Here is an 18102-nt window from a genome sequence, read left to right as displayed (position 1 = left end):
GTACTGACCCTCTAACAGTGCAGCTCTCCCTCAGTACTGACTCTCTGACAGTGCAGCACTCCCTCAGTACTGACCCTCTGACAGTGTGGCACTCCCTCAGTACTGACCCTCTGACAGTGCGGCACTCCCTCAGTACTGACCCTCTGACAGGGGAGCATTCCCTCAGTACTGACCCTCTGACAATGCAGCTCTCCCTCAATACAGACACTTTGACAGTGCAGCACTCCCTCACTATTGACCCTCTGTGCAGCGCTCCCTCAGTACTGACCCTCTAACAGGACGGGACTCCCTCAGTACTGACCCTCTGACAGTGCGTCACTCCCTCAGTACTGACCCTATGACAGTGCAGCACTCCTTCAGTACTGACCCTCTGACAGTGCGGCGCTCCCTCTGTACTGACCCTCTGATAGTGCAGCATTCCCTCAGTACTGACCGTCTGACAGTGAGGCACTTCCTCAGTACTGACCCTCTGACAGTGCAGCACTCCCTCAGTACTCACCCTCTGACAGTGCAGCACTCCCTCAGTACTGACCCTCTGACAGTGCAGCTCTCCCTCAGTACGGACCCTCTGACAGTGCGGCACTCCCTCAGTACTGACCCTCTGACAGTGCAGCACTCCCTCAGTACTGACCCTCTGACAGTGCGGCACTCCCTCAGTACTGACCCTCTGACAGTGCGGCACTCCCTCAGTACTGACCCTCTGACAGTGCGGCACTACCTCAGTACTGACCCTCTGACAGGGGAGCACTCCCTCAGTACTGACCCTCAGACAGTGCGGCACTCCCTCAGTACTGACCCTCTGATAATGCAGCTCTCCCTGAATACAGACACCTTGACAGTGCAGCACTCCCTCAGTACTGACCCTCTGTGCAGCGCTCCCTCAGTACTGACCCTCTAACAGGACGGGACTCCCTCAGTACTGACCCTCTGACAGTGCAGCGCCTCCTCAGTACTGACCCTCTGACAGTGCGGCACTCCCTCAATACTGACCCTCTGACAGTGCAGAACTCCCTCAATACTGACCCTGTGACAGTGCAGCACTTCCTCAGTACTGACCCACTGACAGTGCAGCACTCCCTCAGTACTGACCCTCTGACAGTGCAGCACTCCCTCAGTACTGACCCCCTGACAGTGCAGCACTCCTTCAGTACTGACCCTCTGAAAGTGCAGCACTCCCTCAGTACTGACCCCCTGACAGTGCAGCACTCCCTCAGTACTGACCCTCTGACAGTGCGGCACTCCCTCAGTGCTGACCCCGTGACAGTGCAGCACTCCCTCAGAACTGACCCTCTGACAGTGCGGCACTCCCTCAGTGCTGACCCCCTGACAGTGCAGCATTCGCTCAGTACTGACCCTCTGACAGTGCGGCACTCCTGCAGTACTGACCCTCTCACAGTGCAGCACTCCCTCAGTACTGACTCTCAACAAGTAAACACTCCCTCAGTACTCACCCTCTGACAATGTCGAACTCCCTCAGTACTGACTCTCTGACAGTGCAGCAGGCCCTCAGTACTGACCCTCTGACAGTGCCGCACTCCCTCAGTACTGACCCTCTGACAGTGCAGCACTCCCTCAGTACTGACCCTCTGACAATGTCGAACTCCCTCAGTACTGACCCTCTGACAGTGCGGCACTCCCTCAGTACTGACTCTCAACAAGAAAACACACCCGCAGGAGTGACCCTCTGACAGTGCGGTGTTCCCTCAGTACTGACCCTCTGACAGTGCAGCGCTCCCTCAGTACTGACACTCTGACAATGCGGCGTTCCCTCAGTACTGACCCTCTGACAGTGCGGCACTCCCTCAGTACTGACCCTCTGACAGTGCAGCGCTCCTTCAATAATGACCATCTGACAGTGCGGCACTCCCTCAGTACTGACCCGCTGACAGTGCAGCGCTCCCTGAGTACTGACCCTCTGACAGTGCAGCACTCCCTCAGTACTGACCCTCTGACAGTGCGGCTCTCCCTCAGTACGGACCCTCTGACAGTGCGGCACTCCCTCGATACTGACCCTCTGACAGTGCAGCACTCCCTCAGTACTGACCCTCTGACAGTGCGGCATTCCCTCAGTACTGACCCTCTGACAGTGCAGCACTCCCTCAGTACTGACCCTCTGAAAGTGCGGCACTCCCTCAGTACGGACCCTCTGACAGTGCGGCACTCCCTCGATACTGACCCTCTGACAGTGCAGCACTCCCTCAGTACTGACCCTCTGACAGTGCGGCATTCCCTCAGAACTGACCCTCTGACAGTGCAGCACTCCCTCAGTACTGACCCTCTGACAGTGCAACACTCCCTCAGTACTGACCCTCTGACAGTGCAGCACTCCCTCAGTACTGACCCTCTGACAGTGCAGCACTCCCTCAGTACTGACCGTCTGTCAGTGCAACACTCCCTCAGTACTGACCCTCTGACAGTGCAGCACTCCCTCAGTACTGACCGTCTGTCAGTGCAGCACTCCCTCAGTACTGACCCTCTGACAGTGCAGCACTCCCTCAGTACTGACCGTCTGTCAGTGCAGCGCTCCCTCAGTACCGACCCTCTGACAGTGCAGCGCTGCCTCAGTACTGACGCTCTGACATTGCAACACTCCCTCAGTACTGACCCTCTGACAGTGCAGCACTCCCTCAGTACTGACCCTCTGACAGTGCAGCACTCCCTCATTACTGACCCTCTTGCAGTGCAGTCCTCCCTCAGTACTGACCCTCTGACAGTGCAGCACTCCCTCAGTACTGACGCTCTGACAGTGCAGCACTACCTCAGTACTGACCCTCTGACAGTGCAGCACTCCCTCAGTACTGACCCTCTTACAGTACAGTCCCCCTCAGTACTGACCCTCTGACAGTGCGGCACACCCTCAGTACTGACCCTCTGACAGTGGAGCACTCCCTCAGTACTGACCCTCTGACAGTGCGGCGTTCCCTCAGTACTGACCCGCTGACAGTGCAGCACTCCCTCAGTACTGACCGTTTCACAGTGCACCACACCTGCAGTACTGACCCTCTCACAGTGCGGCACTCCCTCAGTACTGACCCTGTGACAGTGCAGCACTCCCTCAGTACTGACCCTCTGACAGTGCAGCACTTCCTCAGTACTGACTCTCTGACAGTGCAGCACTCCCTCAGTACTGACTTTCTGACAGTGCAGCACTCCCTCAGTACTGAGTCTCTGACAGTGCAGCACTCCCTCAGTACTGACCCTCTGACAATGCGACACTCACTCAGTACTGACCCTCTGACAGTGCAGCACTCCCTCAGTACTGACCCTCTGACAGTGCGGCACTCCCTCAGTACTGACCCTGTGACAGTGCAGCACTCCCTCAGTACTGACCCTCTGACAGTGCAGCACTTCCTCAGTACTGACTCTCTGACAGTGCAGCACTCCCTCAGTACTGACCCTCTGACAGTGCAGCACTTCCTCAGTACTGACCCCCTGACAGTGCAGCATTCCCTCAGTACTGACACTATGACAATGCGAAACTCCCTCAATACTGACCCTGTGAAAGTGCAGCACTTCCTCAGTACTGACCCCCTGACAGTGCAGCACTCCCTCAGTACTGACCCTCTGACAGTGCAGCACTCCCTCAGTACTGACCCCCTGACAGTGCAGCACTCCCTCAGTACTGACCCCCTGACAGTGCAGCACTCCCTCAGTACTGACCCTCTGACAGTGCGGCACTCCGTCAGTACTGACCCTCTGACAGTCCAGCGCTCCCTCAGTACTGACCCTCTGACAGTGCTGCACTCCCTCAGAACTGACCCTCTGACAGTGCGGCACTCCCTCAGTACTGATCCTCTGACAGTGCTGCACTCCCTCAGTGCTGACCCTCTGACAGTGCGGCACTCCCTCAGTGCTGACCCCCTGACAGTGCAGCTCTCGCTCAGTACTGACCCTCTGACAGTGCGGCACTCCTGCAGTACTGACCCTCTCACAGTGCAGCACTCCCTCAGTACTGACTCTCAACAAGTAAACACTCCCTCAGTACTCACCCTCTGACAATGTCGTACTCCCTCAGTACTGACTCTCTGACAGTGCAGCACTCCCTCAGTACTGACCCTCTGACAGTGCAGCACTCCCTCAGTACTGACCCTCTGACAATGTCGAACTCCCTCAGTACTGACCCTCTGACAGTGCGGCACTCCCTCAGTACTGACTCTCAACAAGAAAACACTCCCTCAGGACTGACCCTCTGACAGTGCAGTGCTCCCTCAGTACTGACCCTCTGACAATGTCGAACTCCCTCAGTACTGACCCTCTGACAGTGCAGTGCTCCCTCAGTACTGACCCTCTGACAATGTCGAACTCCCTCAGTACTGACCCTCTGACAGTGCGGCACTCCCTCAATACTGACCCTCTGACAGTGCAGCACTCCCTCAGTACTGACGCTCTGACAGTGCAGCACTCCCTCAGTACTGACCCTCTGACAGTGCGGCGTTCCCTCAGTACTGACCCTCTGACAGTGCAGCACTCCCTCAGTACTGACCCCCTGACAGTGCAGCACTCCCCCAGTACTGACCCTCTGACAGTGCAGCACTCCCTCAGTACTGACGCTCTGACAGTGCAGCACTCCCTCAGTACTGACCCTCTGACAGTGCAGCACTCCCTCAGTACTGACCCTCTGACAGTGCGGCACTCCCTCAGTACTGACCCTCTGACAGTGCGGCGTTCCCTCAGTACTGACCCTCTGATAATGCAGCTCTCCCTGAATACAGACACCTTGACAGTGCAGCACTCCCTCAGTACTGACCCTCTGTGCAGCGCTCCCTCAGTACTGACCCTCTAACAGGACGGGACTCCCTCAGTACTGACCCTCTGACAGTGCAGCGCCTCCTCAGTACTGACCCTCTGACAGTGCGGCACTCCCTCAATACTGACCCTCTGACAGTGCAGCACTCCCTCAGAACTGACTCTCAACAAGTGAACACTCCCACAGTACTGACCCTCTGACAGTGCGGCGTTCCCTCAGTACTGACCCTCTGACAGTGCGGCGTTCAATCAGTACTGACCCTCTGACAGTGCAGCACTCCCTCAGTACTGACCCTCTGACAGTGCGGCACTCCCTCAATACTGACCCTCTGACAGTGCAGCACTCGCTCAATACTGACCCTGTGACAGTGCAGCACTTCCTCAGTACTGACCCACTGACAGTGCAGCACTCCCTCAGTACTGACCCTCTGACAGTGCAGCACTCCCTCAGTACTGACCCCCTGACAGTGCAGCACTCCCTCAGTACTGACCCTCTGAAAGTGCAGCACTCCCTCAGTACTGACCCCCTGACAGTGCAGCACTCCCTCAGTACTGACCCTCTGACAGTGCGGCACTCCCTCAGTGCTGACCCCGTGACAGTGCAGCACTCCCTCACAACTGACCCTCTGACAGTGCGGCACTCCCTCAGTGCTGACCCCCTGACAGTGCAGCACTCGCTCAGTACTGACCCTCTGACAGTGCGGCACTCCTGCAGTACTGACCCTCTCACAGTGCAGCACTCCCTCAGTACTGACTCTCAACAAGTAAACACTCCCTCAGTACTCACCCTCTGACAATGTCGAACTCCCTCAGTACTAACTCTCTGACAGTGCAGCAGGCCCTCAGTACTGACCCTCTGACAGTGCCGCACTCCCCAGTACTGACCCTCTGACAGTGCAGCACTCCCTCAGTACTGACCCTCTGACAATGTCGAACTCCCTCAGTACTGACCCTCTGACAGTGCGGCACTCCCTCAGTACTGACCCTCTGACAGTGCGGCACTCCCTCAGTACTGACTCTCAACAAGAAAACACACCCGCAGGAGTGACCCTCTGACAGTGCGGTGTTCCCTCAGTACTGACCGTCTGTCAGTGCAGCGCTCCCTCAGTACTGACCCTCTGACAGTGCAGCGCTCCCTCAGTACTGACACTCTGACAATGCGGCGTTCCCTCAGTACTGACCCTCTGACAGTGCGGCACTCCCTCAGTACTGACCCTCTGACAGTGCAGCGCTCCTTCAGTAATGACCATCTGACAGTGCGGCACTCCCTCAGTACTGACCCGCTGACAGTGCAGCGCTCCCTCAGTACTGACCCTCTGACAGTGCAGCACTCCCTCAGTACTGACCCTCTGACAGTGCGGCTCTCCCTCAGTACGGACCCTCTGACAGTGCGGCACTCCCTCGATACTGACCCTCTGACAGTGCAGCACTCCCTCAGTACTGACCCTCTGACAGTGCGGCATTCCCTCAGTACTGACCCTCTGACAGTGCAGCACTCCCTCAGTACTGACCCTCTGACAGTGCGGCATTCCCTCAGTACTGACCCTCTGACAGTGCAGCACTACCTCAGTACTGACCCTCTGACAGTGCAGCTCTCCATCAGTACTGACCCTCTGACAGTGCAACACTCCCTCAGTACTGACCCTCTGACAGTGCAGCACTCCCTCAGTACTGACCCTCTGACAGTGCAGCACTCCCTCAGTACTGACCGTCTGTCAGTGCAACACTCCCTCAGTACTGACCCTCTGACAGTGCAGCACTCCCTCAGTACTGACCGTCTGTCAGTGCAGCACTCCCTCAGTACTGACCCTCTGACAGTGCAGCACTCCCTCAGTACTGACCGTCTGTCAGTGCAGCGCTCCCTCAGTACCGACCCTCTGACAGTGCAGCGCTGCCTCAGTACTGACGCTCTGACATTGCAACACTCCCTCAGTACTGACCCTCTTGCAGTGCAGTCCTCCCTCAGTACTGACCCTCTGACAGTGCAGCACTCCCTCAGTACTGACGCTCTGACAGTGCAGCACTACCTCAGTACTGACCCTCTGACAATGTCGAACTCCCTCAGTACTGACCCTCTGACAGTGCGGCACTCCCTCAGTACTGACTCTCAACAAGAAAACACTCCCTCAGGACTGACCCTCTGACAGTGCAGCGTTCCCTCAGTACTGACCCTCTGACAGTGCAGTGCTCCCTCAGTACTGACCCTCTGACAATGTCGAACTCCCTCAGTACTGACCCTCTGACAGTGCGGCACTCACTCAATACTGACCCTCTGACAGTGCAGCACTCCCTCAGTACTGACGCTCTGACAGTGCAGCACTCCCTCAGTACTGACCCTCTGACAGTGCGGCACTCCCTCAGTACTGACCCTCTGACAGTGCGGCGTTCCCTCAGTACTGACCCTCTGACAGTGCAGCACTCCCTCAGTACTGACGCTCTGACAGTGCAGCACTCCCTCAGTACTGACCCTCTGACAGTGCAGCACTCCCTCAGTACTGACCCTCTGACAGTGCGGCACTCCCTCAGTACTGACCCTCTGACAGTGCGGCGTTCCCTCAGTACTGACCCTCTGATAATGCAGCTCTCCCTGAATACAGACACCTTGACAGTGCAGCGCTCCCTCAGTACTGACCCTCTAACAGGACGGGACTCCCTCAGTACTGACCCTCTGACAGTGCAGCGCCTCCTCAGTACTGACCCTCTGACAGTGCGGCACTCCCTCAATACTGACCCTCTGACAGTGCAGCACTCCCTCAATACTGACCCTGTGACAGTGCAGCACTTCCTCAGTACTGACCCCCTGACAGTGCAGCACTCCCTCAGTACTGACCCTCTGACAGTGCAGCACTCCCTCAGTACTGACCCCCTGACAGTGCAGCACTCCCTCAGAACTGACCCTCTGACAGTGCGGCACTCCCTCGATACTGATCCTCTGACAGTGCAGCACTCCCTCAGTGCTGATCCTCTGACAGTGCAGCACTCCCTCAGTACTGACCCTCTGACAGTGCGGCACTCCCTCAGTACTGACTCTCAACAAGAAAACACTCCCTCAATACTGACCCTCTGACAGTGCAGCACTCCCTCAGTACTGACCCTCTGACAGTGCGTCACTCCCTCAGTACTGACACTCTGACAATGCGGCGTTCCCTCAGTACTGACCCTCTGACAGTGCGGCGCTCCTACAGTCATGACCATCTGACAGTGCGGCACTCCCTCAGGACTGACCCTCTGGCAGTGCGGCACTCGCTCAGTACTGACCCTCTGACAGTGCAGCACTCCCTCAGAACTGACTCTCAACAAGTGAACACTCCCACAGTACTGACCCTCTGACAGTGCGGCGTTCCCTCAGTACTGACCCTCTGACAGTGCAGCACTCCCTCAGTACTGACCCTCTGACAGTGCGGCACTCCCTCAATACTGACCCTCTGACAGTGCAGCACTCGCTCAATACTGACCCTGTGACAGTGCAGCACTTCCTCAGTACTGACCCACTGACAGTGCAGCACTCCCTCAGTACTGACCCTCTGACAGTGCAGCACTCCCTCAGTACTGACCCCCTGACAGTGCAGCACTCCCTCAGTACTGACCCTCTGAAAGTGCAGCACTCCCTCAGTACTGACCCCCTGACAGTGCAGCACTCCCTCAGTACTGACCCTCTGACAGTGCGGCACTCCCTCAGTGCTGACCCCGTGACAGTGCAGCACTCCCTCACAACTGACCCTCTGACAGTGCGGCACTCCCTCAGTGCTGACCCCCTGACAGTGCAGCACTCGCTCAGTACTGACCCTCTGACAGTGCGGCACTCCTGCAGTACTGACCCTCTCACAGTGCAGCACTCCCTCAGTACTGACTCTCAACAAGTAAACACTCCCTCAGTACTCACCCTCTGACAATGTCGAACTCCCTCAGTACTAACTCTCTGACAGTGCAGCAGGCCCTCAGTACTGACCCTCTGACAGTGCCGCACTCCCTCAGTACTGACCCTCTGACAGTGCAGCACTCCCTCAGTACTGACCCTCTGACAATGTCGAACTCCCTCAGTACTGACCCTCTGACAGTGCGGCACTCCCTCAGTACTGACTCTCAACAAGAAAACACACCCGCAGGAGTGACCCTCTGACAGTGCGGTGTTCCCTCAGTACTGACCGTCTGTCAGTGCAGCGCTCCCTCAGTACTGACCCTCTGACAGTGCAGCGCTCCCTCAGTACTGACACTCTGACAATGCGGCGTTCCCTCAGTACTGACCCTCTGACAGTGCGGCACTCCCTCAGTACTGACCCTCTGATAGTGCAGCGCTCCTTCAGTAATGACCATCTGACAGTGCGGCACTCCCTCAGTACTGACCCGCTGACAGTGCAGCGCTCCCTCAGTACTGACCCTCTGACAGTGCAGCACTCCCTCAGTACTGACCCTCTGACAGTGCGGCTCTCCCTCAGTACGGACCCTCTGACAGTGCGGCACTCCCTCGATACTGACCCTCTGACAGTGCAGCACTCCCTCAGTACTGACCCTCTGACAGTGCGGCATTCCCTCAGTACTGACCCTCTGACAGTGCAGCACTCCCTCAGTACTGACCCTCTGACAGTGCGGCATTCCCTCAGTACTGACCCTCTGACAGTGCAGCACTACCTCAGTACTGACCCTCTGACAGTGCAGCTCTCCATCAGTACTGACCCTCTGACAGTGCAACACTCCCTCAGTACTGACCCTCTGACAGTGCAGCACTCCCTCAGTACTGACCCTCTGACAGTGCAGCACTCCCTCAGTACTGACCGTCTGTCAGTGCAACACTCCCTCAGTACTGACCCTCTGACAGTGCAGCACTCCCTCAGTACTGACCGTCTGTCAGTGCAGCACTCCCTCAGTACTGACCCTCTGACAGTGCAGCACTCCCTCAGTACTGACCGTCTGTCAGTGCAGCGCTCCCTCAGTACCGACCCTCTGACAGTGCAGCGCTGCCTCAGTACTGACGCTCTGACATTGCAACACTCCCTCAGTACTGACCCTCTTGCAGTGCAGTCCTCCCTCAGTACTGACCCTCTGACAGTGCAGCACTCCCTCAGTACTGACGCTCTGACAGTGCAGCACTACCTCAGTACTGACCCTCTGACAGTGCAGCACTCCCTCAGTACTGACCCTCTTACAGTACAGTCCCCCTCAGTACTGACCCTCTGACAGTGCAGCATTCCCTCAGTACTGACCCTCTGATAGTGCAGCACTCCCTCAGTACTGACTCTCAACAAGTAAATACTCCCTCAGGACTGACCCTCTGACGGTGCGGCACACCCTCAGTACTGACCCTCTGACAGTGGAGCACTCACTCAGTACTGACTCACCGACAGTGCGACACTCCCTCAGTACTGACCCTCTGACAGTGCGGCGTTCCCTCAGCACTGACCCGCTGACAGTGCAGCACTCCCTCAGTACTGACCGTTTCACAGTGCACCACACCTGCAGTACTGACCCTCTCACAGTGCGGCACTCCCTCAGTACTGACCCTCTGACAGTGCAGCACTCCCTCAGTACTGACCCTGTGACAGTGCAGCACTCCCTCAGTACTGACCCTCTGACAGTGCAGCACTTCCTCAGTACTGACTCTCTGACAGTGCAGCACTCCCTCAGTACTGACTTTCTGACAGTGCAGCACTCCCTCAGTACTGAGTCTTTGACAGTGCAGCACTTCCTCAGTACTGACCCTCTGACAATGCGACACTCACTCAATACTGACCCTCTGACAGTGCAGCACTCCCTCAGTCCTGACCCACTTAGTGCAGCACTCCCTCAGCACTGACCCTCTGACAGTGCAGCACTCCCTCAGTACTGACCCACTTACAGTGCAGCGCTCCCTCAGTACTGACCCTCTGACAGTGCAGCAGTCCCTCAGTATGACCCTCTGACAGTGGAGCACTCCCTCAGTACTGACCCTCTGACAGTACATCACTCCCTTAGTACTGACCCTTTGACAGTGCAGCACTCCCTCAGTACTGACCCTCTGACAGTGCAGCACTCCCTCAGTACTGACTCTCAACAAGTAAACACTCCCTCAGTTCTGACCCTCTGACAGTGCGGCATTCCCTCACTACTGACCCTCTGACAGTAGCACTCCCTCAGTACTGACCCTCTGACAGTACAGCTCTCCATCAGTGCTGACCATCTGATAGTGCGGCGCTCCCTCAGTACTGACCCCCTGACAGTGCAGCACTCCCTCAGTACTGACCCTCTGACAGTGCAGCGCTCCCTCAGTACTGACCCTCTGATAGTGCGGCGCTCCCTCAGTACTTACTCTCAACAAGTAAACACTCCCTGAGTGCTGACCTTCTGACAATGTCGAACTCCCTCAGTACTGACCGTCTGACAGTGCAGCGCTCCCTCAGGGCTGAGCCTCTGACAATGCAGCACTCCCTCAGTACTGACCCTCTGACTGTGCAGCACTCCCTCAGTACTGACCCTCTGACAGTGCAGCACTCCCTCAGTACTGACCCTCTGACAGTGCAACACTCCCTCTACTGACCCTCTGACAGTGCAGCACTCCCTCAGTACTGACCCTCTGACAGTGCAGCACTCCCTCAGTACTGACCCTCTGACAGTGCAGCACTCCCTCAGTACTGACCGTCTGTCAGTGCAGCACTCCCTCAGTACTGACCCTCTGACAGTGCAGCACTCCCTCAGTACTGACCCTCTGACAGTACAGCACTCCTTCAGTACTGACCGTCTGTCAGTGCAGCACTCCCTCAGTACTGACCCTCTGACAGTGCAGTACTCCCTCAGTACTGACCCTCTGACAGTGCAACACTCCCTCAGTACTGACCCTCTGACAGTGCAGCACTCCCTCAGTACTGACCGTCAGTCAGTGCCGCGCTCCCTCAGTACCGACCCTCTGACAGTGCAGCACTCCCTCAGTACTGACCCTCTGACAGTGCAACACTCCCTCAGTACTGACCCTCTGACAGTGCAGCACTCCCTCAGTACTGACCGTCTGTCAGTACAACACTCCCTCAGTACTGACCCTCTGACAGTGCAGCACTCCCTCAGTACTGACCGTCTGTCAGTGCAGCACTCCCTCAGTACTGACCCTCTGACAGTGCAGCACTCCCTCAGTACTGACCCTCTGACAGTGCAGCACTCCCTCAGTACTGACCGTCTGTCAGTGCAGCACTCCCTCAGTACTGAACGTCTGTCAGTGCGGCACTCCCTCAGTACCGACCCTCTGACAGTGCAGCGCTCCCTCAGTACTGACCCTCTGACAGTGCAACACTCCCTCAGTACTGACCCTCTGACAGTGCAGCACTCCCTCAGTACTGACGCTCTGACAGTGCAGCACTACCTCAGTACTGACCCTCTGACAGTGCAGCACTCCCTCAGTACTGACCCTCTTACAGTGCAGTCCTCCCTCAGTACTGACCCTCTGACAGTGCAGCACTCCCTCAGTACTGACCCTCTGACAGTGCGGCACTCCCTCAGTACTGACCCTCTGACAGTGCGGCACTACCTCAGTACTGACTCTCTGACAGCGCAGCACTCCCTCAGTACTGACGCTCTGGGACAGTGCAGCACTACCTCAGTACTGACCCTCTGACAGTGCAGCACTCCCTCAGTACTGACCCTCTTACAGTGCAGTCCTCCCTCAGTACTGACCCTCTGACAGTGCAGCACTCCCTCAGTACTGACCCTCTGACAGTGCGGCACTCTCTCAGTACTGACCCTCTGATAGTGCAGCATTCCCTCAGTACTGACCCTCTGATACTGCAGCACTCCCTCAGTACTGACCCTCTGACAGTGCGGCACTCCCTCAGTACTGACCCTCTGACAGTACAGCACTCCCTCAGTACTCACTCTCAAAAAGTAAACACTCCCTCAGGACTGACCCTCTGACGGTGCGGCACACCCTCAGTACTGACCCTCTGACAGTGGAGCACTCCCTCAGTACTGACTCACTGACAGTGCAGCGTTCCCTCAGTACTGACCCTCTGACGGTGGAGCACTCCCTCAGTACTGACTCACTGACAGTGCGACACTCCCTCAGTACTGACCCTCTGACAGTGCGGCGTTCCCTCAGTACTGACCGTTTGACAGTGCACCACTCCTGCAGTTCTGACCCTCTCACAGTGCGGCACTCCCTCAGTACTGACCCTGTGACAATGCAGCACTCCCTCAGTACTGACCCTCTGACAGTGCAGCACTTCCTCAGTCCTGACCCTCTGACAGTGCGGCACTCCATCAGTACTGACCCTCTGACAATGCGACACTCCCTCAATACTGACCCTTTGACAGTGCAGCTCTCCCTCAGTACTGACCCTCTGATAGTGCAGCACTCCCTCAGTACTGACCCACTGACAGTGCAGCACTCCCTCAGTACTGACCCTCTGATAGTGCAGCACTCCCTCAGTACTGACCCTGTGACAATGCAGCACTCCCTCAGTACTGACCCTCTGACAGTGCAGCACTTCCTCAGTCCTGACCCTCTGACAGTGCGGCACTCCATCAGTACTGACCCTCTGACAATGCGACACTCCCTCAATACTGACCCTTTGACAGTGCAGCATTCCCTCAGTACTGACAGTATGACAGTGCAGCACTCCCTCGGTTATATGATTTGGAGCACTGTCACCATCAGTGTTTACATATTTCACGGAGAGGACCTGGCCATGTGGTTTTGCTTTGAGATCTTCACCTCAAGGTATCCTTCTTCATCTTCTCCCTCGTCCTTCCATTCCATCGTCCCACTGCTCTGCACCACAACAACTGCTCCATTAGCTGGACAGTCCATTTCCAATGCAGGTTCTTGTTGGCACAGGGAGATTGCACCATTCAGCAGTGGGACGTCCTGTCCGTCACCTGGTAAAGCAGTCAGTCTCTTTTCCTGTTGGAAAGGAAATGCACAATTTCTGTCGAGCCAATCTCAGAAACACAGAGTCAGAAATCACTGCCCCTGGAACGGGACACCCTGCACCCAGTCCCCCTGGAGCGGGACACCCTGCACCCAGTCCCCCTGGAGCTGGACACCCTGCACCCAGTCCCCCTGGAGCGGAACGCTCTGCACCAACTGCCCCTGGAACGGGACGCCCTGCACCCAGTCCCCCTGGAGCGGGACACCCTGCACCCAGTTCCCCTGGAGCGGAACTCTCTGCACCAACTGCCCCTGGAACGGGACGCCCTGCACCCAGTCCCCCTGGAGAGGGACACCCTGCACCCAGTCCCCCTGGAGCGGAACGCTCTGCACCAACTGCCCCTGGAGCGGGACACCCTGCACCCAGTCCCCCTGGAGTGGGACGCTCTGCACCCAGTCCCCCTGGAGCGGGACGCCCTGCACCCAGTCCCACTGGAGCGGGACACCATGCACCCGGTCCCCCTGAAGCGGGACGCTCGGCAACCACTGCCCCTGGAACGGGACGCCCTGCACCCAGTCCCGCTAGAGTGGGACACCCTGCACCCGGTCCCCCTGGAGCGGGACACCCTACACCGACTGCCCCTGGAGCGGGACGCCCTGCACCCAGTCCCCCTGGAGCGGGACGCCCTGCACCCAGTCCCACTGGAGCGGGACACCATGCACCCGGTCCCCCTGGAGCGGGACTCTCGGCACCCACTGCCCCTGGAACGGGACGCCCTGCACCCAGTCCCGCTAGAGTGGGACACCCTGAACCCGGTCCCCCTGGAGCGGGACACCCTACACCGACTGCCCCTGGAGCGGGACGCCCTGCACCCAGTCCCCCTAGAGTGGGACACCCTGCACCCACTGTCCCTGGAGCGGGACGCCCTGCACCCAGTCCCCCTGGAACGGGACGCCCTGCACCCAGTCCCCCTGGAGCGGGACACCCTGCACCCGGTCCCCCTGGTGCGGGACACCCTACACCTCCTGCCCCTGGAGAGGGACGCCCTGCACCCAGTCCCCCTGGAGCGGGACACCCTACACCTACTGCTCCTGGAGCGGGACGCCCTGCACCCAGTCCCCCTGGAGTGGGACACCCTGCACCCAGTCCCCCTGGAGCGGAACGCCCTGCACCCAGCCCCCCTGGAGTGGGACACCCTGCACCCAGTCCCCCTGGAGCGGGACACCCTGCACCCACTGCCCCTGGAGCGAGACGCCCTGCACCCAGTCCCCCTGGAGCGGGACGCCCTGCACCCAGTCCCCCTGGAGCGGAACACCCTGCACCCAGTCCCCCTGGAGCGGAACGCTATGCACCCAATCCCCCTGGAGCGGGACACCCTGCACCCAGTCCCCCTGGAGCGGGACATCCTGCACCCAGCCCCCCTGGAGCGGTACGCCCTGCACCCAGCCCCCCTGGAGCGGGACACCCTGCACCCAGCCCCCCTGGAGCGGTACGCCCTGCACCCAGTCCCCCTGGAGCGAGACGCTCTGCACCCAGTCCCCCTGGAGCGGTACGCCCTGCACCCAGTCCCCCTGGAGCGGGACGCCCTGCACCCAGTCCCCCTGGAGCGGGACGCCCTGCACCCAGTCCCCCTGGAGCGGGACACCCTGCACCCAGACCCCCTGGAGTGGGACACCCTGCACTGACTGCCCCAGGAGGTGGACGCCCTGCACCCAGTCCCCCTGGAGCGGGACGCCCTGCACCCAGTCCCCCTGGAGCGGGACACCCTGCACCCAGTCCCCCTGGAGCGGGACACCCTGCACCCAGTCCCCCTGGAGCGGGACGCCCTGCACCCTGTCCCCCAGGAGGTGGACGCCCTGCACCCAGTCCCCCAGGAGGTGGACGCCCTGCACCCAGTCCCCCTGGAGCGGGACACCCTGCACCCAGTCCCCCAGGAGGTGGACGCCCTGCACCCAGTCCCCCTGGAGCGAGACGCTCTGCACCCAGTCCCCCTGGAGCGGTACGCCCTGCACCCACTGCCCCTGGAGAGGAACGCCCTGCACCCAGTCCCCCTGGAGCGGGACACCCTGCACCCAGACCCCCTGGAGTGGGACACCCTGCACCCAGACCCCCTGGAGTGGGACACCCTGCACTGACTGCCCCAGGAGGTGGACGCCCGGCACCCACTGCCCCTGGAGAGGGACGCCCGGCACCCACTGCCCCTGGAGCGGGACACCCTGCACCCAGTCCCCCTGGAGCGGGACGCCCTGCACCCAGTCCCCCTGGAGCGGGAAACTATGCACCCAGTCCCCCTGGAGCGGGAAACTATGCACCCAGTCCCCCTGGAGTGGGACACCCTGCACCCAGACCCCCTGGAGTGGGACACCCTGCACTGACTGCCCCAGGAGGTGGACGCCCGGCACCCACTGCCCCTGGAGAGGGACGCCCGGCACCCACTGCCCCTGGAGCGGGACACCCTGCACCCAGTCCCCCTGGAGCGGGACACCCTGCACCCAGTCCCCCTGGAGCGGGACGCCCTGCACCCAGTCCCCCTGGAGCGGGACGCCCTGCACCCAGTCCCCCTGGAGCGGGAAACTATGCACCCAGTCCCCCTGGAGCGGGACTCCCTGCACCCACTGTCCCTGGAGCGGGACGCCCTGCACCCAGTCCTCCGGGAGCGGGACGCCCTGTACGCAGTCCCCCTGGAGCGGGACGCCCTGCACCCAGTCCCCCTGGAGCGGGACGCCCTGCAGCCAGTCCCCCTGGAGCGGGACGCCCTGCACCCAGTCCCCCTGGAGCGGGACACCCTGCACCCACTGCCCCTGGAGCGGGACACCCTGCACCCAGTCCCCCTGGAGCGGGACTCCCTGCACCCAGTCCCCCTGGAGTGGGACGCCCTGCACCCAGCCCCCCTGGAGCGGGACGCCCTGCACCAAGCCCCCCTCGAGCGGGACACCCTGCACCCAGCCCCCCTGGAGCGGGACGCCCGGCACCCACTGCCCCTGGAGAGGGACGCCCGGCACCCACTGCCCCTGGAGCGGGACACCCTGCACCCAGTCCCCCTGGAGCGGGACGCCCTGCACCCAGTCCCCCTGGAGCGGGAAACTATGCACCCAGTCCCCCTGGAGCGGGAAACTATGCACCCAGTCCCCCTGGAGTGGGACACCCTGCACCCAGACCCCCTGGAGTGGGACACCCTGCACTGACTGCCCCAGGAGGTGGACGCCCGGCACCCACTGCCCCTGGAGAGGGACGCCCGGCACCCACTGCCCCTGGAGCGGGACACCCTGCACCCAGTCCCCCTGGAGCGGGACACCCTGCACCCAGTCCCCCTGGAGCGGGACGCCCTGCACCCAGTCCCCCTGGAGCGGGACGCCCTGCACCCAGTCCCCCTGGAGCGGGAAACTATGCACCCAGTCCCCCTGGAGCGGGACTCCCTGCACCCACTGTCCCTGGAGCGGGACGCCCTGCACCCAGTCCTCCGGGAGCGGGACGCCCTGTACGCAGTCCCCCTGGAGCGGGACGCCCTGCACCCAGTCCCCCTGGAGCGGGACGCCCTGCAGCCAGTCCCCCTGGAGCGGGACGCCCTGCACCCAGTCCCCCTGGAGCGGGACACCCTGCACCCACTGCCCCTGGAGCGGGACACCCTGCACCCAGTCCCCCTGGAGCGGGACTCCCTGCACCCAGTCCCCCTGGAGTGGGACGCCCTGCACCCAGCCCCCCTGGAGCGGGACGCCCTGCACCAAGCCCCCCTGGAGCGGGACACCCTGCACCCAGCCCCCCTGGAGCGGGACGCCCTGCACCCACTGACCCTGGAGCGGGGCACCCTGCACCCAGTCACCCTGGAGCGGGACGCCCTGCACCCAGTCCCCCTGGAGCGGGACACCTTGCACCCACTGACCCTGGAGCGGGGCACCCTGCACCCACTGACCCTGGAGCGGGGCACCCTGCACCCAGCCCCCCTGGAGCAGGACGCCCTGCACCCACTGACCCTGGAGCGGGGCACCCTGCACACAGCCCCCCTGGAGCGGGACACCCTGCACCCAGCCCCCCTGGAGCAGGACGCCCTGCACCCACTGACCCTGGAGCGGGGCACCCTGCACCCAGTCCACCTGGAGCGGGACGCCCTGCACCCAGCCCCCCTGGAGCGGGACGCCCTGCACCCAGTCCCCCTGGAGCGGGACACCCTGCACCCAGCCCCCCTGGAGCGGGACGCCCTGCACCCACTGCCCCTGGAGCGGGACACCCTGCCCCCACTGCACCTGGAGCGGGACACCCTGCCCCCACTGCACCTGGAGCGGGACACCCTGCCCCCACTGCACCTGGAGCGGGACACCCTGCACCCAGTCCCCCTGGAGCGGGACACCCTGCACCCACTGCACCTGGAGCGGGACACCCTGCACCCAGTCCCCCTGGAGCGGGACACCCTGCACCCAGTCCCCCTGGAGCGGGACACCCTGCACCCACTGCCCCTGGAGTGGGACACCCTGCCCCCACTGCCACTGGAGCGGGACGCCCTGCACCCAGTCCCCCTGGAGCGGGACGTCCT

The 18102-nt window shown here is 60.7% G+C and overlaps 1 protein-coding gene across 1 annotated transcript in view; it reads right to left on the bottom strand.

Annotated features, from left to right (window-relative positions):
• LOC140425664 (uncharacterized) overlaps positions 1-18102 on the bottom strand; it is a 456044-nt gene that overhangs the window by 10563 nt on the left and 427379 nt on the right. The window contains exon 15 of the mRNA XM_072510159.1: positions 13418-13606. Within this exon, the coding sequence (XP_072366260.1) occupies positions 13418-13606 (189 nt within the window). The remainder of the gene's footprint in view (positions 1-13417; positions 13607-18102) is intronic.

The sequence above is a fragment of the Scyliorhinus torazame genome, chromosome 6, assembly GCF_047496885.1.
Source record: "Scyliorhinus torazame isolate Kashiwa2021f chromosome 6, sScyTor2.1, whole genome shotgun sequence".
NCBI lineage: Eukaryota > Metazoa > Chordata > Chondrichthyes > Carcharhiniformes > Scyliorhinidae > Scyliorhinus > Scyliorhinus torazame.
Note: the sequence above shows the minus strand (reverse complement) of the source record. Positions and strands in the feature narration are given on the sequence as shown.